The sequence below is a fragment of the Trachurus japonicus genome, chromosome 18 (assembly GCF_045865225.1).
Source record: "Trachurus japonicus isolate A0001 chromosome 18, Traja_1.0".
Taxonomy (NCBI): Eukaryota; Metazoa; Chordata; class Actinopteri; order Carangiformes; family Carangidae; genus Trachurus; species Trachurus japonicus.
The window spans coordinates 15,655,126-15,680,451 of record NC_140924.1 but is presented as its reverse complement, the minus strand read 5'-3'; the positions used below and the strand labels follow the sequence as shown (position 1 = coordinate 15,680,451).

The 25,326-nt window shown below is 41.4% G+C and overlaps 1 protein-coding gene across 2 annotated transcripts in view; it reads left to right on the top strand.

Annotated features, from left to right (window-relative positions):
- tnfsf10l (TNF superfamily member 10, like) overlaps positions 1–24,822 on the top strand; it is a 64,990-nt gene extending 40,168 nt beyond the window's left edge. Inside the window, exons 3-8 of one of the 2 annotated variants that reach the window (XR_015034296.1) lie at positions 17,312–17,348; positions 17,460–17,567; positions 20,141–20,304; positions 20,822–20,932; positions 21,032–24,003; positions 24,036–24,822. Coding sequence is in view for 1 of the 2 variants with exons in the window: in XM_085759989.1 (XP_085616115.1) it covers positions 17,312–17,348; positions 17,460–17,567; positions 20,141–20,304; positions 20,822–20,932; positions 21,032–21,217 (606 nt within the window). In the remaining variant the exon portion in view is untranslated. Of the gene's footprint in view, positions 1–17,311; positions 17,349–17,459; positions 17,568–20,140; positions 20,305–20,821; positions 20,933–21,031 lie in introns of both variants that reach the window. The other variant, XM_085759989.1, reaches the window with a different exon arrangement.
- The last annotated feature ends 504 nt before the right edge of the window (positions 24,823–25,326 follow it).

Genomic DNA, 25,326 nt, shown 5'->3' with positions numbered 1-25,326 from the left:
TCCAAGAATAATCCGCTCATGAAGGAAGTGGATTGTACCGAAGTGACCCGACGTTAACTCACAAAGCTCTGATTCAAGTCGACGAGTCGGAGACACATGACTCTGAAATTTATCAGGCATGAAAATTTAATTATCTTTATGGATTTTAAAAACTCATGAGTTCAACAGGCGAAACTTTGCTGCAAGGAAAAAAAGAAAGAAAAGGATCCTTAAATTACAAGTGAATGAGCCCATGTTGTCTATAAGCTAATATGAGCTTCCTGGGGTGGTTGGTGAAGTTTGACCCTGGTTTACGACACAAAAGTTCATACACACAAGAAGAGGTTTATGGTCCATTGTCTGTTTACTGTTTTTTTTATTTGAGCCCATGAGCCGGCGGTTGATTGACGGCCGTTACTAACAAGCAAAAAGTGAAATCTAATCACAATCACGGCTCAAATCAAAGGCACATCCAGGCGACACATCCCGTACACTGGCTGCTTTTTTCGCAATGACATCAATTAAGTCTTCTGTGATTTAAAACCTTATTATTAAACTGTTTTTTTTGTTTGTTTTTACTAAATCCAGACAAAATAGTTAGGATTAATTAATGATTAAGGTTTTGTGAACACACAGTACTGTCCTGTATGCATGAATTAAGAATAGTAGATTGATGAACAAAAACATGAACAAATATACTTACAATTAAAACGTTTAATATTCATATTTGCACTGAACTAATAAAACAAGGAACTTTGAATAGTAATAACCGTCAACATATATTCCCAGGAAGTCTTTTTGTGAGACATTGACCTCATTAATTATCTGCTTTTGATCATTAAAAGTCTCTCGGACTATTATTAATCGTTATTTGCAACAATTAGTATCTGATTGGAGACTTTACTCACATTTTATATCTTATCAGCCACAGTTGCATTAAAACAAGGCCATCTCTCTCTGTGAAAATGATGATTGGATGTAGGGCAACATGATGTAACCATAACAACTGAACTCGCCTCGGTCACTCAGAGCGACGGACCTTTGTTTCCTGGTCTTGAAACAAACTCCAGATAAAGAAACCAAGAAGTCGGCCTCCGAGCAGCGACTCCCTTATCTCGCTCTGCTCTCCAGTCGGCTATTGAAAAAACAAATGTCACTCACTGACATGTTGTATACACACACACGCACACAGACACACACACAGGGTATAGGGAGGGGTGTGTGTGTGTGTGTGTAGTGTTGTTAGTGATTTCCGAACTGATACACAAACACAAAAGACCCCTGTGTCTGGCGTCGACCACCCCGCCTCAGCTCCATTCAGAAACCCCCCGACGCTCCTCCTTCCACCCTGACCGGTGGATGCTGTACCTGCAGTGTCGTCACTCTCCCAGCTCCATATTGTGCTTCATTTAATAAAAGCACTGAGATATGACGAAGCACTGCAGGGATGGAGAAGTAGTAACAGAAGCCAGACGCCGGTTATTTGCTTCTAGTGTGATTTATTGCTTCCTCTCAGGGTCTCCTATCGACTCCGACTCTTTGATCTTCATCTCTCTGAGATGTTTCAAAGACTTTCATTATTGCCGTTATTATTACAGACTTGTCTTTGTTTTATCTAAAAGATAAAATTCAGTGTAGAATGAGCTGTTAATGTGACATGAAGCCAGTTTGAGTGTCTTTAACGTGTTACGAGCCAAGGAAAATCTGATCTTTGCATTTCTGTGATATGCAGTGACCACACACTTAATGTATAGTAAACACATATTTATCTCCTTTCTAATGCACAGTAGATGTTATTTATCCACTCCTTATCTATAATTCTGACTCTTAATGATAAGAAAAGCAAAGCAAAAGGAGGAATTTATAGTTTTAAGGTGTTTAACCTCAAGAAAATAGTGACATTTAATGTGAAAAAAGACTGAAAAGTGAAGGAAATAAAGAAAGTAGAAGGTTTAAATAAAGAGCGAGGGAGGAGAAGTGAGAGTGAAAAACAGGAGAGAGGGGGAGAAAAGATTTTTATTGTTCGTGATGTAACATGATGATACATGTGTGAGTGATGACAAACACCAGATTGCAACACACTCGGCTTTAAACCTGCACAAGTGAAAACATCAGTGAAGTGGAGCTGTCAGTGTTACAGTAAAGTTTTTTGTTTTTTTTCCTTTTATGCACCTGGGGATCAGCAGGAAACGTTAAATACAGACTTACAAAAGCAAAACATTTCCTGCCTTTAAGTTTGGTGAAAACTTCCCAAAACAAACTTTTTATTATCACCAGTGAAGCTTTTTAAAATCCTTTTCCCCACCTGCTTTTTTAATCTAATGTCCAGTTAGCAAACAAGAGTTTAAAGATCTTAAGCTTCAACTGTTAATGAGCTTAATTAGCTTATTAATTGTTCTTAGCTTGTTTACTATCATAGTTATGTATTTAAATTGTACAAACCTATGAACTAAAAGCCAGAGAAGGACAAAATGAAAAACATCAGGGGCTAGTGCTAGCATGAACAAAATAACTTGTTGTAAATACGCCAGATTTTGCTCTGGCTAATTTCCATCTGTAGTCCCATGGTCCACAAATAAAATTACAGTAAAACAAAACAAATATCAAGTATAATACAAATACATTACATCACAGGATGGTTGCATCTGGGAACAACAAGTGGTGAAATATTAAATAAAGTTATCAGAAAGTAGCTAAATGTCGTAAAATGCTAACAGTCAGCTTGTCAACTACATTAGCCTCTTGAACTGAAAATGAATATTTTATGATGATGCAGATATAATAAACATGAATTTTATTATTATTAGTATCATTTTAGATTCATAAATATTTGCCATAACTGCTAGCTAGTTAGCTGCTATTATTAGCTTCAGTCTAGCTCGAGTTAAAACTTAACAAAAAATGTGTTTGAATGCTGTTGAAAGGTTTATTTCACTTGTCTTGTTTTATTGTTATTCATAGATACTTTTATAATTTCAACATTTTTCTTCCACATCATCCTCCTTTTAGTGGAGGCTATCCACGAGATAAAAACAGTCAGCACTGCTCCATGAAACCCTTATAAGGATGTTAAAACCTCCTGGAAACACTGTGAAAATCCCCAGTCTTTATATATTTGTACATTTTTGAAGCATTTACAGACTAAACATTGTTACAGCCCAACATCACAACTGCTAGATTTGGCTCTTTGACTTCTAGCCTCGGCTAAAAATTCAACAGTAGGTCTCTTTTGGATAAACAGGCCCAACATTGTCTCTGTTAAAACATACTGCCGGCTTTGTTGCAACCTTGGAAATGTGACATGTTCGCGTCTGATGAAGTCATGGTTTCATTACCACAGTCAAGGATGTTTTTGTTGATTAGCTTTTATTGAGTTTCCTTCTGGGGGTAAAAAAGAAATATAAAAAAGTCCCTTCGGTGCATCCCCAGCGACAAGAAGAGCTTCTGTGAATCCTTAAATTGTTGTGTTCACGTCTAATATCATCTCTTGACCACACTGTCTCCTTGGCCGAGGCTTTTATCTCCTTTTTATTTATAGCCATCCCTGAGATGTGCTTCGACTTCCTGGACCACAAGCCTGTTTCTGCCTGTCAGCATGAAAAATAAGATGGAAAAGCTGGCATAAACACGAGCGTGAGATAAAAGAAAAAACATGTAACTGCTATGAAGTCATCACAGTGTAAGCAGAAAGTCCAAACCGCGCTGTACGTTTTGATAAATGGGTTCATTTTGACAGTCTAAACAATACGTGTTTGAGGCTCACCACCTTGCGAGCCTTGGAAACGCTCCCCTGGATTTGTTTTTATATAAAATATATGTCTTAAGGGCCTCACTTATTTCACACTGTTTTGAAAGAAAGCTGTGGTCTTAAGAAACGACTTACTATAAAACCACAGACAGGCGAATCGGGGCCAAAACTGAGCCTTTGCATTCGTTTTGACCTGCCAGTCGCAGCAGATGGGCGGGTTGTTGGCCTCGGGTTTGAAAGATGAAGCTGCGTTCAAGTGAAAACAAACAACAAACCAACGACTGTCACACAAAATGCTCAACAATCCAGATCATGTTCAAATATATTGTTGGAAAATACCTCTATTAGCAAAAATCTACCTCAAAAACAAATGCTCTTTAAGACAATAAATAACCAGGGTGATTTTTTAAACACTTGTACCATGAAAATCCTCCGATTCGCTCTTAAAGCATTAAAGACGAAGCATCGCTGTCTCCCGTTGGACGGCTGATCAAAGCCTCGGTCTCGCCCCAGACGGCTCCAGATGAAGTTTTTTAAAATGTGCTGCCTTTTTAAGCTTTGAATAAAATCCCACTTTCAGTCAACGCAGATTGACACATCCAAAAAAAACATCGACCTTGACTAACACAAAGAGTCTGGACTCTGGAGGTTTCTCTCTCTATCTGTGTGTGTGTGTGTGTGTGTGTGTGTGTGTGTGTGTGTGTGTGTGTGTGTGTGTGTGTGCTGGATTCACAGCTGCTCGTCCTGACGCACTGGGAACCAGTTTGATGCAACTAAAAGACCTGATACCTTCGACCCACTCTCCCTCTTACACTGGTTTCCTCACTGCAGCCTCGATGCACAACACTGATGACAACATTTCTGCAACTGTTGCTGCCCAGAAACAACTTCATTACAACTAAACGTCAAGAAATTCCGATATCCAGTCACTATAATGTTCAGTTATTCTTATATTTCACTGTTTCTGTTAAACTTTACAGATGTTGAAAGCCTGCAGAACCCCCTTTCCATCCAGTTTGCTTAAACAAATGATGATAAAATATGAATAAAACCCAGTTCTCTACATAACCTGTTATTCAGATCTCACACTTTCTCACATGCACGGTCTTGCAAACACAGTCACGGCTGCACCACGAGCCTGTTGTTACTGTAACGACTGAGTCAAGTCAGCGCCGTCGACAAGGTCAAAGTCCCTGAAGAGGCGATAAAAGTGATTATGAGCAGTAATACGAGGAAGAGCAGCGACTGTGTTTTTGTGTGCACAGTGTAGTTGCCGAGGGTTCGGTCTTGTTTTTATGCCTCATTGCGTCGCAATCGTTCATGTTTTCATAACACGGATCTGACACGCTGAGAAATCTTCAGCTGTTTACAGTTTCCCGATGATATTGAGACATTTACACGTGAATGTTTTCAAATCTGACAGAGATGAGCTCATATGTATCAACTCTGAATGATATCTAAATGTAAACAGATGTTAATAATTGACAATAGGTGTTTTTTAAATGGTGCAGACTGAAAATATTTCATATTATTTTTTCAGTCTAAATGTGTGTATTAATCTACAGTGAGTCGGATTTCTTACTATAATTTATGCAACAGCTGGTTAACAATGTATTCAACCTATTTTTTTCTCATAATATCTTTGATTATCACTCCTCCAGAGCTATGATCATCTAGTTTTTACTTTTCTTGTAAAGCACAAGTCCCATTGTTGAGAAATAGGTCATATAATTAAGTTATTATTGTTATTATAAGATAGAAGAACAACTAAATGTGACAAACTGCAGCCAGAAGCGGAAACATGTGGAGTTTGAGTTTGTTTTTGCAGGACAACATTGTCTCACTGATGAGAATATCAGTTATTGATCTTTTGGTATCTGCTCATGTGAAGTGAAACTTAAAACACAGAGAGTCAAGGAGACGGAGACGGAGTGAGGCTATAAAACCGCCCCGCCCCTGGCCTACTTCCACCCTGTTTGTGTCCTGAGGAGTTAAAGCAGTATTGTGAAAGAGATTAAGTGTGACAGACAGAGAGAGAGAGAGAGAGAGAGAGAGAGGGAGAGTGACTGCATGAAGCTGCTTCCTGACACTTTTACAGTCACTGATGTTTGTGCAGAGAGAAACACAAACACAAAAATACAAAGTGTTGGTCTGTTGTGCATCGACGGTCTCGTCCTGTTTGTGAAACTGTGGCAACATCGACTGAGCAAAACATCCCAACATCAACTCTAATAAACAATGATAAAATAATAATAAAATAAAGTAATAATAATAATAAAAAAGAAGCTGTAAATGCTGATTTCAGCCTCGGCTTCCTTCTCTGTACACAACTTCTTGTCTGGCAGGAAACTCCCCACGGCACAACAGGTCAGTTATCAGAGGCTGGCATCGCCTCGGCCACTGGTGCGTTACCTGTCGTAAAAAAAGAAAGAAAGAAAAAAAAAAACCTTTTCCTCTGCTGCGTCTCAGCGATAAAACCACTAATGAGCGACTTCTGTTTGGTCAGGGGGGGAATAAACACAGTCAGATGTCAGGGATGATATCAGATCCATACGTCTCTGATGATGAGGATGATGATGAAGTACATTGTGTCTTTTATGTGTTTTATATTATACAGCGGTGAGGTCAGTGGTGACCAATCAGTGTTCACCAGTTTGAAACCTAAACTTCATGTTAAAGGGATTTTCAGAATAAAAGTAAGAAGCATTCATTACAATTGAATATAGTTATAAAGAACATTCAAATAACTAAAAATGTAAATATTAAATAACTAAAAATGGTGGCTGGTTTTCATGGCAGGTCTCTGGTGCCAAGATACTTTGGTTAATAATGAACTTTTATCATCAGGTCATTGATTATTGATCTATTTTAAATGTAAATTGAGTCCAATCTGACTCATCTTTCATATAACTCTATTTTTTATCAAATGAACCACACATAAAGCGCTAGATATGAGGCTCATACTTTGGCTTCATGGTTTTTATGGTTAGAAATGATAATTAGAATTAAACATCTCAGTCCCATATTATCAATATGTAACTTTCTACTGAGATCTATTGAGTGGTGGTCTGTCGTATTTTTATTTCCCTGATTAAAACTTTATATTCTAACAAAACTTATTCAAGTTTCATTGAACCACTGATTTAACGTGGTTACTTTCTTTCCAAAGTTTCTAAAACTTACAAAAAAAGGCATGCTGGGAAGTCTTAAATGTGACCAATGAGCTTGCTACTTGTATAGACATTGCACATTTTAACAGACTCTTCATATAGTTTCATATACATAAGTGAATTTAAAGGTGCAAACTTCATCTCTGATATGAAAGGAGCTTCACAACGAGACTTTGGTGAATCGTTGTTACACAGTTCGGGCCCCGTGACTCCCCTGGGTTCTGTAATAAACGCAGCGAGGGGTGAGATCTTGTCCGGTCTCACACCACCGTGGCATCATGAGCCTAACGAGTGTTTTGAGAGGAGATCGGGGAAGATCTCCTGGTCCTGACGCGGCTCCAAACCACACACACACGATAAACACGGCAGCTCATAAACTCAGCTCATGTGGATCAGAAACACATTAACACAAAGTCAGTTTCAATTTCACGGCCCATCTCGGCATCGCCATGGCATCTCCTGGTGTTTGGATGGTGTGATTAGATTTTTTTATTATTTTATTTTTTTAAAGCAACACTCGTGTCGCCATGATGGTGCAGGATCGAGTATCTGTGAGAATGGCACGTTATCGTCTTTGCATCGTTTCCTGTTAGTTTGAAATATGTGGAGACTCAGGTTGGGAGGTGGACGTCAAGAGAAACAAAGAAAACAAACAGAAACTGATGGGAAAACTGGATTTTATGTGATAAAAAAACCTCAATTGATTGATTGATTGAGTGTCCATTTGGCCTCATGACACTGTTCAACAACAATAGCAACTCATAATCTGATATTTACCAAAATTCAGATCATTTTAAAGCATTTATCATTTCAAGATAACATTCTCCGACTCCGAAATCCCACTAAAACAAAAATTAGAGCCAGACTCAACACAAAACCATCAGAGACCCACAATAAATCTGAGTTTCTTTTAAAGGGATGGTTCAACATTTTAGCAAATTGGCCCATTGCCATAATCCCTATAGTCATAGCAGTAGTATTTCCCTCTAAAATCAACTCTGTCTCGTAACGTTGTGTTATTATCTCATAGCGTGGTGAATGTGCAGGTCACAACTTGTCCACCAGAACATTGTGGAGTTGTTGGATGAGGAAAACCAAGAAATCCCATTAGCCTCCGTAGCGTAGCTCTGAGCAGCTCGCGGCTCTGCTCCGCCGTTCTAAAAATAGCTTGCACCGACAATTAAAGGTAACGAACCTACTGCTATGACTATAGGGATTATGGCAATGAGCCAATTTGCCAAAATGTTGAACTATCCCTTTAAACTCTACAACTTTCTCCAACAGATGGTTTCACAAATTGCTGCGCAACAGGCAATGAAACACAAACTGAACTTCATCTTCAGCAACACTGAGGTCACATTAAAATACACTTTTTAAAGTCATGAAAACAACATCGCTGCACAAAATCTGTAGCCGCAGTGACCCAGATGTTTCAAACTGTGACTCAGACTATGATGAAATCTGGAGTGAAACCAGCTCCGATCACATAAAAACCTCCACATATGATCCAGATTCTTCAAGAATCAAGGTTTTGGCTCATTAATCCAATAAATGTCTGAATTAATGATGCTTAAAAAACTGCAAATTCATAACCAACAACTTTATAAACTGATGAACTGTTGAGAAAACACTTGTTGCATGGTTTTAACTCTGAAACATGACGTACCTGAAGGCAGCACATTTCTGGGAAACTGCAGCTCAGTGCAAATTAAGCGATTAATTATTATAATGAAATGAAATAATGATCGACTTTGGGCTCTGGATTCATTCATATTGTTTTAAGAAACCAAAAGGAGACGGTGTTTCCTGAACGTAACACAACAAACTGAGGTCACATTTGGACTCGGCCAGAGCCACAAGAGTCGATTCGTGGAAAAAAAGAAAAATAAAGTCGGTGTGTGGGGCGAAGGCGACGGCTTTTCTCGACGCAGAGGTGTTTGGTTTGAATTAAGCCACATATGCAAAGGAAAACAGCCAACTGTGAAATTTTAATTTGCGATGCTATCAGTCAGGAGCCGGTGCCAGTTTCCTTCAGAGCGATGGAAATCTCAGCGCCTGTTTACATTCCTGCTTCGCCAAATCTGCACTCAGTCACATATTAATCCTCCTCCTCCTCCTCCTCCTCCTCCTCCTCCTCCTCCTCCTCCTCCTCCTCCTCTCCGGCTTTAAAAGGCAAAATTAGTCATTAGTCGCACAAAAAAACACACACACGGCGTTTGTCTCCATCTTTGGTGCACATGCACTGGGCTGAACGTAATCACACTGAAACTACACGACAAACACACACACACACGGTGAGGAATGAGCAGCCAGATTAGAGCAGATAAGAGTTTGTCGTTGTAGCTGAAGGAACTACAGACACACACACACACACACACACACACACACACACACACACACAGACACACACACACACTAACGTAGCACCAGTCCAGGCCTGTCGGGGTCGAGCAGCATATTAAAGTATTGGGTTGCAGCTACTGCTAATCTGCAGGAGAAACGCTCCTTCATGTGCATACTTGTCCTTCCTCCTCCTCCTCCTCCTGTACTTTGTTTCCATACTTGTCCACTCTGACTCTTCTCTTCTTGTGTTTTTCCAGCCTTTTTTCTTTCCTTCCCTCGTTCCTCTGCTTCTCTCGTTTCCCATAATTGTCCATCATCTTTCACTCACTGGGGTTTTCTACTCTTTTTTTTACTTTCTCCTGCAGCGACTTCTGATTTTTGCCTCTGCTGTCTCTGTTGCACTCTTTTTGCAAACGACTTCTGACGACTTGGTGCACTGACCACGCCGTCGATAACCTGGTTTTAAACAGTCAGTCTAGTCGTTTGCTGCAGCTTTCAAGAGGTTAAATTAGTCATTAGTCACATAAACTCGCAGGTATTTCCTCCTCATCTTTGCTGCACATGTGGCTCGTTGACTGCTGCGGTTTTACTGCACAACACTTCCACCCAAATCACGTTTACAGGCCCAAACACACACACACACACACACATAGTGAGCAGTGTCTTTGATTAGTCGAGGGGCGATAACAGTTTAAAATTTGGCCCAGATCCATGTTCCCCTCAGCGTGAGGCGACCTTCCTCCCAGCGCCATTGTTCAGTCTGAGATTTAATGCGTTTATGAACAAATACCTGCACAAAATGATAATAATGACATTATAGAGTGGTTTGTTTTAACAGAAGAGATGGAGCTTTAACTGCTTTATAATGAAAAAAATAGATGGTATAATAAAAAGGGAGGGCTTAGGACCATTGTAGGTTAAACAAAACTTGTATTTCTGAGTTTAAAACTTAGAAATCTTGAGTATACAGTCACAAATTTGATTTAATGAAGGAAAGAGATGGGTTAGGGGTGGGGAGTTTTTCCTTATTGCTAAATGCAGCTGAAAAGTACATTGATAAGATTTGCAGCTGCAGGAATAATGGAAAACAAGCGACGTCTGTCCAGCCCTGAAAGTGTAGAAACATGTTTCCTCCCTTGATAGAACAGAAAACCCCCCCACAAATTTTCATTTTTTCTTGCAGAATTTACAAGATTTAAGCTCATTTTCTTAAACCTTCAATGGCCCTAATTTGCTGTCGTATGAAAAGGACGAGGAAGATCAAGAAGAGAATTAAATGACCTCAGATTAAGAGATATGTAAATAAATAAACACATTCCCATCAGCTGCTCTTTCTGTTTAGTGATTGGTAGTCATCTGCTAAACATCAGTCTTATCTGGGATTAGGCAGGGAAGACTCTGCACTGTTGCATTGTGGGAGGTGTAGTGATGTAGCGTTTTTTCATAAATTTGTCTTTCGGCTTGCCGACAATGTGAAAGTAAAGTGCTGGAGTTCAGATTGATGGTGAAACACCGACTGTGAGGTCAAGGAAGAGGAATCCTCTCTCTCTCTCTCTCTCTCTCTCTCTTTTCAGTGACCTTCTTTTTTTCCGTCCGTCCGTTTTTTTTTTTTTTTAATCTGTCTCTTCTCTTTTTTTAGTCTCCGTCCAGACACAGCGTGAAGTGAAGAAATCAAACTATTTTTGTCTCTGTCCGTCGTCCTACTCCGGGTGAAAGAGGAGAGTTCAGGCTCCGTCTGTTGTTGCAGCTGGTCGGGGCTCGTAGACTCGTACTGTTACACACACACACACACACACACAATGAAACACACACACACTCTTGAGGTCACACTAGTAGTGAACCTTATATTTGAGGGTTGTCACATCAGGGGCTTTGGTGCTGATTTACTGCCAGCAAAACGCGAGTGTCGCCTTTCACGTGACGTCCCCTGAACCCCTCGTTAAGGACCCGAGCGCCGCAAACACATAAACACGACTTACTTCCTGCTTTGCTCCACGTGCAGCAGGAGGAGGACGTGATTAAAGCAGCCAATCACAGAGCGGTGCAGCAGCAGCAGCAGCAGCAGCAGCTATTGCTTCATAGTTAACATTCATGTAACACCAAGGTCTCGTTTCTGCAATAACAACGAAAAAAAAATTCCTGGAAAAACATAAAAGCCTTTGCTGCAGCGTCATAATCAGCACTAGAGACGTGAGGTCGTTAAATGTGAGAGGGGTTTTCTGGTTTCGCTCACGTCGGAGGCGAGCGCATTGCAAGGGTGAATAAATCAGCGGTAGCCGCAGAACGGAGTTATCAGAGGTCATCTCGGCGCCCTCGGGCGTGGATGCCATGAGGTTTTGCCTCTGACCTTTCAAGCCCCTCTCTCTTTTAAAAAGAGGAGAAACCCCCCCACCTCCACCGAGAGGTAATCAATGTAATAACCGGGGTTAAAGGGGAGAGCAACTGGTGAAAAGGAAGGAAATCAGGAATCAGCTTTGTAGCCGCCTCAGAAAGAGAGAAAGAGGAAAGAAAGAAAGAAAGAAAGAAAGAGAAAGAGAGAGATCTGGATTTGTACGTAGGATCCAAACTGCCCAGGGAGTCGTGTCGACCATCTGGACTGAAGAAGACGGGTTCACTAAATCTACAGCTCCTTCGTCAACGTGCAGCATACAGCTTCTCTGCAGCCAAGAAACCAAATGAAGACAAGAGAAACAAAAAAAAACAACAACATTTGACGCTTCTCGTACGTCAGCTCGGTGGAAAAGTTCAGAGTCGATCGTGACCTCTGATCAAAGCATAAACCTGATGTGTTGAGTATCTGCAGCTGTTTGAGTTATTCTCACTTTTTTTTCCTGGCCGGTTCGGTTCGATCGACGGCCAGAAATACAAATGTGAAGAATATTTAGTCTCATGATGGTCGCACTATCTCTGGTGAATTAACTAACGTCTGTTAAAAGTCTGGAGGAAATATTTATCAGGGTTCAACGGCATCAAAGCAAATTCTTCTTGGATATTTTACCCTTTAGTATCTTATTGAGGTTGTTAAGCCTGATTGTGATGTTTTATTTTTAGTAGTGTGTTACATTTGATTTAAAAATTTAAACCAAAAAATTTGGCTACGTTACCCCAAGGCGACGTCAGGCCTAAGACCAGTGTTATTATGGTAACAACCGATGACACGTAGCACCCAATAACAAAAAAACATGGAAACGGGGCTCCTGATTTGTAGTTGGTTAACATGACAGAGAAGGGAAATAGTTATAGAGACTTTTGTTATTGTATTGCTTTTTTTTAAAATGAATTTCCTGAGTGAAACTTCCCCTGTAACTGTTGATTTTTTTCCCAAAAAGACAAGGACAAACAGTTGTGGCGAGGGTAAACAGAGCCAAGCGGTTGGATTAGGTTCCTCAGTCGGCCATTTTTTTTTTAATATTGAAAAAAAAGTCTTATTTCATTTCAGACAATAAGATTGAAAAGTGAAGAACTAAAGTGCTTTTGTTTGTTTATATGAAACAATAAACGTCTGAGTATTTGTTATGATCTCGTTCAGATGAGAACTCTGATTGAAGTGGTGCATTATGGGTTGAACTGAACCCAGAGGTCTTTGGTCAAACAGTCCTCTGCTCTTCAGTGTTTTTCTGGGCACCAGCAATCGTTCATCTAATGTCCGTAAAAAATGTGTAAAAGCTCGGAGAAGGCAGCGTCATTGCAATGGGTTGTGGGAAAAAAAACAAAAAAAAACCCTGCCCCTGGCTCCTGAGGGCAGGTACGAAGAGGAGAAACTCATCCACCAGACTTATTAGAGCCGTCCAGACGTCGGACATGAGAAGAAAACACGCCGCCCTGAAAACATCCAACAACACAGTCATAAAGTTATTACAGCTCCCAGGGCGCCACATAAAAAAAAAACTCCTCCTGCACATAAAAAAGTACGAGGAGAAGAAACATGAAAGATGGAGGAGAGGAAGAGAAGCTTTGATCTGTTATCGCTGCAGCCACTCGAGTAGCGAACACATGACACGGTAACTCTGAAGGAGTCGAGTGTATCCAGCAGGAAGCAGCAGCAAAAGACCCTCAGATTTTTATTATAATTAGATTTTAGTTGAATAATTAAGAGTTTATAACGTGGTCATTTAGTCCATCATGTGGATGAATTCTTCACCTGATGATAAAGAGTCAATTACGATTCTGTTCTTTTTGTTTTTTCAATGAAGATCTTTCAGAAGTTTTTCCAATAGATGAAATCATCAGATTAGTTTTATATGATAATATTTTAAAGCCAAAATGTCGTTTATTTAAGTAAAGACAACAAAACAAGTTGAATTTCTGATTCCTGAAACATTAGGAAACAAAAATAAGCTTAGTGTTTCAGGTTGGTGCTTTAGGAACAGATAAGGCAGTCATAGATCAATAGTTTTAACATGTAGAAGTCTCAAGTCTTTCAATACGTTGTTGTTCTCAGCAGGAAACGGGCTAACAGGCTAAAGCGTCTAATACCTGAGATTACTCCAGGAAGCTGCAGCAGTAATTGACCTTTCATTTTAAGGGCAGTAATGACTTCAAGATGTCACGACTATTATTATTATCATCATCATCTTCCTTGAAGTGAAGGAGCAGCAACAAATCTACCATGAAAGCCGTAGTTGTTGTGACCTGATCTCTGAGAATCCCTGTAAAGGTTACAGGTGTTTCTGATCGATCGATCGATTCTGTTTGATTCGTCGTCTTGCATTTAGAAAAGTTTCAGTTTTACTCCGTACCTCACTTTGCCGCGTTGAGCCGTGTCATATTTTCACGGAGGTCCGACACAGGAAATGATTCCTCAACATGTCGACCGCAAATATTACATTCAAGGATTTTTTTTATTTTTTTTTACCATAAACGTATTAATATCTATTTCCAGCCCTGTTCTAAATACGAACCAGATGCAAACAGTGAGTAAGAAAACACCGTGGACGGACGATAACTCTGCAGGACGGCGGCCCGCGGCATTCAAGTTTCCGCACACGGAGCGCACGGTCGTCGAAACGCTTCCACTGCTGTGTGGAACATTAATAATGCAGCAGCAGCAGCAGCAGCAGCAGCAGCAGCAGCAGCAGCTTCCACGGCCGATTTCACTCTCCAGCCGTCCACTGGTCCCCCCCATGTGAGCGTTTAGCCGTTAAAGGCGGCAAGACATGTTGAACTCTTACACCGAAAACACGCTGCTCCCGACAAGAGGCCTCGGAGCTCACGCTGGATGGATCCATACATCTGATAAACATCTTCTTTTTTCTAACTTTACCTTCTTGTTCAACTGCAGCCACATGCGCCGCACAAAGTCTGTTGGCAATTTTCTCTCTTCTCGCTCTAAGTGTAATTTTCTGCTCTCATGAATTGAGGAACGTGAGGCCGACAGAGTGGCACGCTACGCCCCGCCGAGACCGCCGCCACATCCACATCCACTGTGCTCCACTGTTTCACCGTCGCCCCTCGGAGAATATGGAGTGTGCACAAGTGAAAGGGGCCCTGGTTGCATGCACGATGAAACACACACACACTCATACACACACACACACACACACACACACACAGACACACCAAACCCCAGAGCGATCACGTCCAATTTGCAGGTTGAACTGAGCGTTCGGTGCAGCAGGAGGAACGGGCTCCACGCCAACAACAACAGCTCGGCGGTCGGAGCCGGGCGACCATTAAAAAAATGTGGTGAAATTAATCATATTCAGGATTTAGTGGCGTTTCAGCAAATTAATCAGGGAGATTTATCCCAGCGGGGGGGACGAGGGGCGACACGTCACAGGTAAACAGGTGATTTAAAACACTCCTGTTGTCCTCCTGGGTCAAGGAAGGAAGGAAGGAAGGAAGGAAGGACGAAGGGAAAGAAGGAAGGAAGGAAGGGAAAGATAGAAGGAAGGAGGGAACAGATTGGGTCAATTGGGTCAAAAAGGAAGGAAGAAATAAGGATGAAGGGAAGGAAGGAAGGAAGGACAAAGGGAAAGATGGGAGGAAAAAAGGAAGGGGAAAAGGAAGGAAAGATAGAAGGAGGGAGGGAACAGTTTGGGTGAAAAAGGAAGGAAAGAAGGAAGGAAGGGAGGAAACAGATTCGATCAAGGAAGGAAGAAGAAGGAAGGAAGGAAGTGAGGGGAAAAGGATTGTGGAAAGAAAGATGGAGGGAGGGAACAGATTCGTTCAAGGAAGGAAGAAGAAGGAAAATAAGGGAGGACAGAAGGATGGAGGGAGAGGGAACAGATCAGGTCAATTGGATCAAAAGAGGAAGGAAGAAGTAGTAAGGATGAAGGGAAGGAAGGAAGGAAGGAAAGAAGGAAGGAAGGAAGGAAGGAAGGAAGGAAGGAAGGAAGGAAGGAAGGAAGGAAGGAAGGAAGGAAGGAAGGAAGGAAGGAAGGAAGGAAGGAAGGAAGGAAGGGAGGGAGGGAACAGATTGGGTCAATTTGACCCAGAAGGACAACAGGAGAATTAAGCCGAGTCGTCGACGTATAGAGACAGAGGAAGATGAGTAAGAGTGGAAAAATGTGAGAGGTTTACATTGAGAGAGGGAGGGGAGGAGGAGGGGAGGAGATGTACGGTGTGAGAGACGGATGATTTATGGAGAGCGATGAGGAGACGTAGATTAAGATGGTGTGGGGATGAAATGAAAGGATGAGAGGGAGAGAGAGACAGCGGAGCAAAGATGTATAAGGTGATGCATGTGGATAAGAAGGCGACTCAGGTGATTTACAAAGTGGGAAAGACAGAAACAAGAAGGAGCAGCGGAGAGAAAGAACCGGAGTGTGTGAGAGTTACAGAGTGTGTGTGTGTGTGTGTGTGTGCGTGTGTGTGTGTGTGTGTGTGTGTGTGTGTGTGTGTGTGCGTGTGTGTGTGTGTGTGTGTGTGTGTGTGCATCTGGGCAGGATTAAAGCAGAGGTTGTTCACATGTGGGAACGAGGGATGACACAGAGGAGCAGGAGAGAGAAAGCAGAGACAGGACGGAGAGATGAGCTGTGTGAGGAAGAACAATTGTGATGGAGGGAGAGAGGAGGAGGAGGAGAAGAGGAGAGAGAGAGAAAGGGAAAGGAGAGGAAGAAGAGGAGGAGAAGCTGTGGTTTGTGGTTTTGTCTTTCTGCTCCTTTTTATTCAACATTTGAGTTGATTTTTGTGTCGGGCATCGTGGTTTGGTTTGTTCAACGGATGAAATAAACTAAAGTCCAGGTTCGAAGTTCACAGCTGAACGTAGAAGAACGTATTAATGGTGCTTTGTTTTGCTTGAAACATCGATCTTTTGTATGAATATTTGGTGTTTTTTTTGCACTTTTATCTAAGATGAACTTTCAGTGCTGATGTGCTGAAGTTTGTCGAGCAGGAAGATTTAAGATGATGTGATTAAACTAGAAGGGGAATAAAGTAAAAGGAAACTAGAAGAGATAAAACTAATTAAAACCAGTCATGAGATAAAAAAAAAAAAAGTAAAAGCAAAATGAAACAGTTAAGGATAAAAACTGAATGTAATAACGTTAGATGAGTGATTAAATGAAATAAAAGATGGATAAAACAGACAAAAACATAAGACAGAGAGGAATAAAATAAGGATAAATGAAGGCTATGAATAGGAAATTAAACAAAGAGACAAAGGGTGTTAGTGAAATAAAACAGTAAGAAATACAATAGGATGGGGAATAAAGGGTCACATAAAAGCACATCTGTAAAAGTGGGTTTTAAGAAGTGACTTCAAAGTGTCTCATGGAAACAACTTCCTGTTGTGTTGAAGGACTGAATCTGCATCATGTGTTTTCTAAGGTTTTAGTATGTTGACCTCTAAGGGCCACCGTAGTCCTGTCCACATGTCTATATGTAGGAAACTCTGTGACGTCTTGTTGAAGTGACTGTTTTTTTTTCTTTAATCAAAGATCTGAGGTCAGCCTAAGTAAATAAGGGTTAAAAACCTATAGAATAAATTAATTGATCACATATTGATACTCAACCAGTTTTGGCCTTTTAAAGATCAGAGCTAAAACCAGAGCCATTAAAAGGTTAAAGCTCAAGTTTCTTTCTTTGCCTCATGGTTTTTAACCTTTTATGTTTCCTTGTTGTCTTACAGGTGACAGAGAACATCATCTCCAAACAAACCTTCATTGGTGAGCGTCACACACACACACACACACACACACACACACACACACTGCAGCATCACATTGATCCGACCCATCAGTCCTGACACTCTCCTGTGTTTCCTCTCTCTCCCTCAGAGACGAGAGCAATGCCTCGCACTTTCAACAAGACGGGGTCAAAGTTCGTGACCTCCGTGGCCCAGAGGCCGTCGGCCCACTTGACTCTCCGGGACACCAGCTCTCAAGGTGAGGCGTTTGTGTCCGTCACTAATGTGTGTGTGTGCGTGCAAGAGTTGAGGAAGGTTTGCGAGCACTTGAACGCACCGTATTGTTTGCATGTGCTGGCTGCGGAGCGATTACCCATAAATCAAAAAACGATAACATCAAAGATCCTAAACTGTATATATTCCCTCGATGTAAACAGAGTTAACGAATCACAGCTGACCGCGGTAAACACCGGTAAATCATTGGTCGTCTTAGTGGATGAGTAACTCAAATGGTTTAAATGTTGTAAACCTTGTGGAGAGAGCGTCGGACGGACGGAGCAGCTGTTGCTCGTGAGGACAGAAATCCCCTCAGATATTCTTCAAATTGCCGTTATTACCTTTTTGTCTGAGGACAAATCCTTTAATAAGAGTGTGTGAGCTCAGGGAACAGGCTGCAAGATGGAGCTTAAATGAAAGAGATAAATCCTCCAATCATTAATGTGAGGACAGGGCTAAGGAGGGTAAACAACCCCAGGACCTGAAGTGTAATAAGGATAAAATTCACTTGTTTTATTTATTGCAGAGACTCATCCTTAAAAAATTCCACCTTAATCTCAAATATAAGATGTATAGGATTCCTTGTCCTCGAGCCAACACAGCGTCGTCATAGATCATGGATATAATGGGGTGTATAGTGTTGAACAACATGCAATGTAAAGGTAGGAATGTAGGTTTTAAGCCTGTGTGTGTGAGTATTAGCATATCATTTCATCTGAAACTGGCGTGCAAGCTACAGGGTGTTGACAATCTGGCAAAGGCTGCCTGATGTTATTTCCCCTGAGCTGACAAAAGGGTGAGGAACATGTGTGTGTGTGTGTCTGTGTGTGTGTGTGTGTGTGTGTGAAGAAGGAAGAGAGGATTTCTCAGCCTGGCTTTCTCATAAGGAAACACAACAGTGAGAGGAATTGCAGGAGTTGACCTTTGATGTTACTTCTAATAAACCATTATGATACTAATGTGAAGGAAACCAAGGCAAATACAGTATCACATACCCCCCCCCCCCCCCACACACACACACACATAATGAAATTCCTGACATAACAGAGCTACAGTGTCTGTAATCAAAACCAATTTCAGCAACAACAGAAACTGAATCTCCTGCAATGAACACTTTAACTTTTAGTGCAACATTTCTTCTGTGTAGCCACTGCAACAGTAAATGTGCAGTATTTGATTGCACATGGACAATGATAACGCAGTGTGATTGCATTACAGCAGAAGATGGGCAATGAAGATGCATCAAACACACAGTAGCTTAAAGAGATCGTTCAACATTTTGGCAAATTGGCTCATTGCCACAATCCCTATAGGTTTGTTACCTTTAATTGTCGGTGCAAGCTATTTTTAGAACGGCGGAGCAGAGCCTTGAGCTGCTCAGAGCTACGCTACGGAGGCTCATGGGATTTCTTTGTTTCCCTCATCAAACACATCAAATACACAATCCAACCACTCCAAAACGCTCTGGTGGACAAGTTGTGACCTGCACATTCACCACGCTATGAGATAATAACAGAACGTTACGAAACAGAGTTGTTTTCGAGATAATGCAGAGACTGCTTGTTGGAAAAACTGCCCCCGATGGGAACGCGCATCAGCGGTTTTGCATGAATTTACCTCAAAAACAACTCCAGTCGAATAGCAAAACAACTAGATCTATATGTACAAGAAGATTATTGTAGAAAATAATGCACTCATGTCATTCGTCTTTATTTTCAAATAACACGACACAGATGATCAATCAGGTCCGTTTGTTCCTCCAAAGGTCAAAAATATATAACATGAAAGATAAAAACACAGCGTTTTTAGCATCTGCCTGCGGAGCAGCAGTGGTTTCTACATCCGGAGCTGCACTGTGCCAAACACCTGGTTGAAGTAAATCACCTGAGCTTTAATAAAAAGAAAAACCTTGAACAGGACTCTCCATGTAAGATCTGCATTCTCAGGTACCGGCGCGTTCGCAGTGGTTTATCTCCGGCATGTGGCCGACAGATCCCACATCTTACTTCAATTAAGATTTACATGACGGCCGACCCTTTATCTCTACGGTCCCTCTGATCTCCAGGCAGAAATAAAACCTGCAGCCGCTGCACATTCGGCTTTATGCTCCACATGATAAGAAAAAATGCTTTCATGCTCAAGGTACAGAGACGTTATAATGTTGTTTTACAAGGTTATGAGCCATTGGCACGAAAAAGCGACTTCTACCCACATCGTCCTGTTGCGGTCAGATCCTTGTCTTCTGATAGTTATGTTGATGGTTAGAGGAGCGCTGCTCTTTGTCACATATTTTATCACTGTGGTTGTTTCCTGCTGTGCTCTCATGTCAGTCGCTGCTGGAGTTGAGCTTTTGGCTCGTCAACACCGTCCACCTTGGATTGTGTTTCCTTTTTAGGAACCACACTTGGAGCCAAGCTCTTGTTTCTTTGCCTATTTGTCTGTCAGCCCTGTGTAAATCCAGCAGTGAGGTCTTATTTTCATCCTTTTATCAAACTGTGCACTTTTATCCTTTTCCCACTGTATCTGACTCTCTTGATCTTTTGTTTTCACCAACAGGGTTTGCTCCCTACCCGATCCCCACACCGGGTCTCCACCAGTCCTGTCGCCACGTGGTCCGCTCGTGGGCCAATCAGAGCTTTGGTGCTCACCTGCACAACATGACCCTGTCCAATGGGAAGCTGCGAGTGCCTCAGGATGGGCGGTATTACCTATACTCACAGGTGATTATAACACCTTGTAGTTTAACATGAATCTACACAATGAAATGCTTTTTTTGTCCACTTCTTGTGACCTCACAGCCCACACCAAATAGAAATCTAGCATTAAAGAGTAACTAAACCCCTCAGTTTTGGCTGACGTGCATCTAAGCTGGAAATTCAAAAAAATGCCTTGATTTTGCGTGGGGCTCCATGAGCAGTTAAGACATGCCCACTGTCACTCTACAACAGTTTTTACAATTTTTTGACTAAAATGTCAAGAGTTGGACCAGAATCAATCAACACTACTTGATACCCAAATATATTTGTTTTCAGTTGAGGGGTTTAGTTACTCTTTAAGCAAGACCTTTACCCAACCTATACGCAACCTAACACAAAGGATCCAGATCTGCACCGAGTTCAGAACAAATCAGTCCAGTACTTTACTTTATTTCGCTTAACCTAGGACATTTCCTGCAACTCTACAACAGTCATGATCCTTAATTAATCCCTCCCTTCCTTGCTCTCGCCCCTTCTCCAGGTGTATTTTCGTTATCCATCCCCGGCAGCCAGTGATGGAGACCAGCGCAGCGTCAGCCACCAGCTGGTGCAGTGCGTCTACAAGAAAACTTCCTACCCAAGCCCCATACAGGTACACCGTCTCTTTATGCCCTAAAAAAAACAATAGAAACATCAAATCATCAAGAGTCTTTTCTTACCTTCATCTTTCCGCTTGTGTCTCGTTGTCCAGCTCTTGAAGGGCGTGGGGACGAAGTGTTGGGCTCCAGACGCCGAGTACGCCCTTCACTCCGTCTACCAGGGAGGACTGTTTGAACTGAGGGCCGGCGACGAGCTCTTCGTCTCCGTCTCTTCCCCCAACATGGTCAACGCCGACGATTCCTCCAGCTACTTTGGCGCCTTCCGCCTGGACCTCTGAGAGCAAGGGACAGAAAAAAAAGGACAAACAGATGGGACGATGGATGGATAAACGGGTGGGCTTGAGGACAATGAGCTGGGGTCCTTTTTGAATATCCATTGATTGGGGGATTGGGCGATGTTGGCCTGGGTCTTGGATCCACAATGTTTGCTTGGACGGATATGTTGAAGGACGGAAAAGACTGAGGGGTTTTTGAAGGCCTCGACTGAGTGATGAACACTGCAAGAGGAGGGGTTGATGGGGAAAAGAAAGAGTGGATTTGTTTTCCTTACTCTCCATTAAGAGAAACCTAACCGTCAAGAGCAAGATATACAGAGATACATGTGCAATCATGCGAAAATAAATGTGAGGATATTGATTTACTGTTGATTTTTGAGGAGGGAAATTGCCTTTTGGATGTCAAAAAGAGAACCAAGCCACGGAAAAACACTCAAGGTCCTCTTGTTGGATCAGAATCCCCCCCCAGAAAATGTTTAGAAATTAGGCCATATAAATCCCAGTGTATCTCGCATTCAACAACCTTTTTGTGGGAAGCAACCGGACTCTTAGATTTGGATTGCAGACCGAAGAATGTACAAACAATAAAAAACTCAAATCCTCTGCATCGAAGATGTGAGGAAGGAATGTGGAGAAAAATCAAAACGATCAAACCAAAGCCAAAAAAAAAACAAAAAACAGTTTTGTGGAATACTATAACTTTTTATAAGCGTGTGCCATGAGAGTACTGTACATATGTGTTGTCTGAGAATGAGATTTAGACAACGAACTGGTGATTTTTAAAAAAGTAATTTGTATGTACCATGACCGGACTTTAAACCACTTGGAGATTGCGGAGGTGATTATCTACATGCAACCCTAGAACTGTGGTTTTCTTTGCCAAGGATAGGAGGATAATGGCAGCCTCTTTGTACTGGATACTGTACAGTAATAAGACTGTGAGGGGGCAACACAGAGTGCCTTTTGAACAACAGAGACTGCAAGGACAGGAGAAATGAAAACAAGGAGGAGGAAGCGGGAGAAAAGCTTGTAAACTCCTACAAGAAAGAGCCCAGCAGTGGAAGATAAAAGCAAAGAGAGCGAGCGAGGGACTTAGGGTGGTATGCAGCCTGACCAGTCAGTTGTTGTTGTCATGCTCTTCTCTCTCTTTCACATTCTCCCTTTTTTTTTTCATGAAAAGAATTTTATCTATCTTGTCTTTCTTGTCTAACCTGTGAAGCTGCATTCAGTTTTATATCTCGGATCAGTTAAGCGACAAACCAGAAAACACGTGTGATGAACGAGATGGCAGAAGACGTGAGGAAATTAAAGCAGCCGGTCACACTACAGTAACATAAACACTCACGGAGCAAAGATGTTTACATGAGGCTGTTGTTGTTTCAACTGTATTTGAACGACCATGTTTCACATTGAAATGTAGTCACTGAATCTTCACTGAAACACCTGGCCGTATATATTCAACCTTGGTTGGCTATAAGCCCGTTGAGCCGAAAGTTAGCCTTGTGTATCTCAAACTACAAAAGTTTGACACAACCTTCACATCTATCCGTAAATAAAGCTAAAGCCAGGAGACAGTTAGCCAAGCAAACAAGGGGAAAAGCTAGCAATTTAGCAAGTTAGCGTGCAGTTTCTCGCTGCTATGCAAAGCTAACCTTCACCTAGCCTTATGCTGAGTTCAAGACAACTTGGAAATCTGAATTTTTTGACCTCCTACTACCTACTAAAAATGCAATCAAACGCCACCTCAAGTTGGAACTCGGGAAAACGGTAAAGCATCGATTAAAATGCCTTTTAAATGCCAAAATACATTAAAACGTACAATATTTATTTACAGTTCCAAATTAGCCTACCTACTTACCTACTTATGTTTTGGAACACAGGAAACTAATTTGGTGCGTCTTGAAAATCAGAGTTTTCGACTGGGAGATTCCGAGTGCCGAGTTGTCTCGAATGCGCAAAGCTAAGCTAGGTAAGATTAGAAACAAGGGAGAAAGCATGGATCTGTTGTAAGAATATTGCTATATACATCCATGGGGAAAGCTTGTAAAATGTTTTGTTGCCTGGCTAGTTAGCAAGTTACTAGGCTAAACTCAATACTTCTGTGCTACGCTAACCCTCCCCTAGCCTTAGCTTCATATTTAAAAACATTCAAAGTGCCAATTAGATGTGTTTTAACATTATAGTTATCATGATTTGACCTGATAGACATTGCCAAGAAGAAAAAAATGATTGAAGGCTCATGACCAGGTTATATCTTTACAAAGAGAAAACAGCTTTTGACCACTTTAGCGTGGGCTTCCAGTCACCTCAACATTGATAACATACAAAAATACATGCATGGTAGCCTATAGTTACGGCCGATACACGCTCACATGTTGCTGATCTGGAACATCGTCTTTCAGTAAAGCAGTTTGTCGGGCAAACACAGAAAAGGTGAATTTAAGGAAAACACGGACCAGATTTCATAATAACACGCACATAAAGAATAGTTTTGAAAGGAGAGGATGTTTGCAGATATAAACCATGCACCAACTAGCACAGACTCAACCCCTACACACACTTTTTTTGTTTCCCCCAACTCTGTCACGCACACATATGTGCACATGTATGCACAAATAGCAGCTGCACACATCACATCACACTAAGTCCAGGCTGGCCTGCGCTCCACAGACACATACATCACCCAGTGTCACAGCCAGTGTGCTCATTTATCGGCACTGTCTAGCCTCCCTTTGCCATCTGGTAGTTGTCAGTGATCAGCTGGAGGTTTTCAGGGAGTGTGTGTGTGTGTGTTTGAGCGAGTGAATGAATGTGTGTGTAGCTATGTGTGTGTGCATGTGCAATACATGTCTGTCCAAAAAAAAGGGCTTGGTTCACACGAACGATTCAGCAAACGAGGTCAAACTAACTGACACACACCTTTCTTTGTTAGTGTACGAAACCATCATTTGTTTTCCCTGAGAAAACAGGATTACTGCGCTCAAACACACTGACATCCTGACTAAGCCTCTCCTTCTGACACTGTGGTTCACATATACCTGTGTTTATACTCTTACGCAAGGTTACGCTACACTATAGGTTTGTTAGGGAACTTGTGAAAACACAATAACACATGCCGTTTGTTTTTCTGCACACAGAACAAAATTGAAGGCAAATTTCATTTTGTATTTGTTTGCTGTTTTAGCTGCTTTTTTTTCTCGGCGCGCTGTGCACCTGGTCACGTTTCTGCAGGGCACCACGTCAACCTCACACATACTCACACAAGCTCTCTCTCTGAACTCGAGCCTAAAGCTGTTTATTATCCAGGATTCACTTCAATAACCTTACAGCTTTTTTTTTTTCTTCTTCTTCCTTTCTTTCTTGCACTCCAAACAAAACAAATACTCAGTTGAACCAGATCCAGCGACGACGATGATGATGATGATGATGATGATGATGGTGATAATGTAATGTACACACCCATGATATAGCAGCATAAATCCCTGGAGCAGCTGGGACAGCTTTTTGCATTGAATGTGTTATGAGCAGTGTTTGTACTGGACGGTTCTGTAGCTGTGAACATGTGTAGCACATTGTTGCGAAGAAAATAAACAAATATCTGAAATATTTCTGTGTATGTGGACATATGATGAAGTGGTGAACATGGAGAACATCCCTCAGCACAGACATCCCAGGGTTAAAAGGGTTAAAAAATATACATAATTTGTTGAAAAGTTTAATTTTTTTTGGCAAATATAAGCATCTTTTCAACCACTATGTTTCAGGAAGTAGCTTCATTTGTCATGTAGTCACTTAAAGGCTGATAACAAGTTAAATCTGAAGGATTCAAATATGATAAATGTGAAAGGACAGAAAGAAAAACATTGTTTTTCATTGTGGGATATTTTTCTGACATATTCTCATTTCTTATGTAAATTATTTATTTTATTGTATTTTTTATTGTTCCCGACATTTAAGACTTGCTATGATACAGTGAATTACTAGTAAAAATGTTTTGAAAAGTTTGTTCAAAATCAAATTTAGCATTGCTTAACCTTTTCTTTTTGACATGATTTGACTTCCATATCCCGATGGCAGCTCCACAGTTTCTGTTCTGCGGCTGATGCCCGACC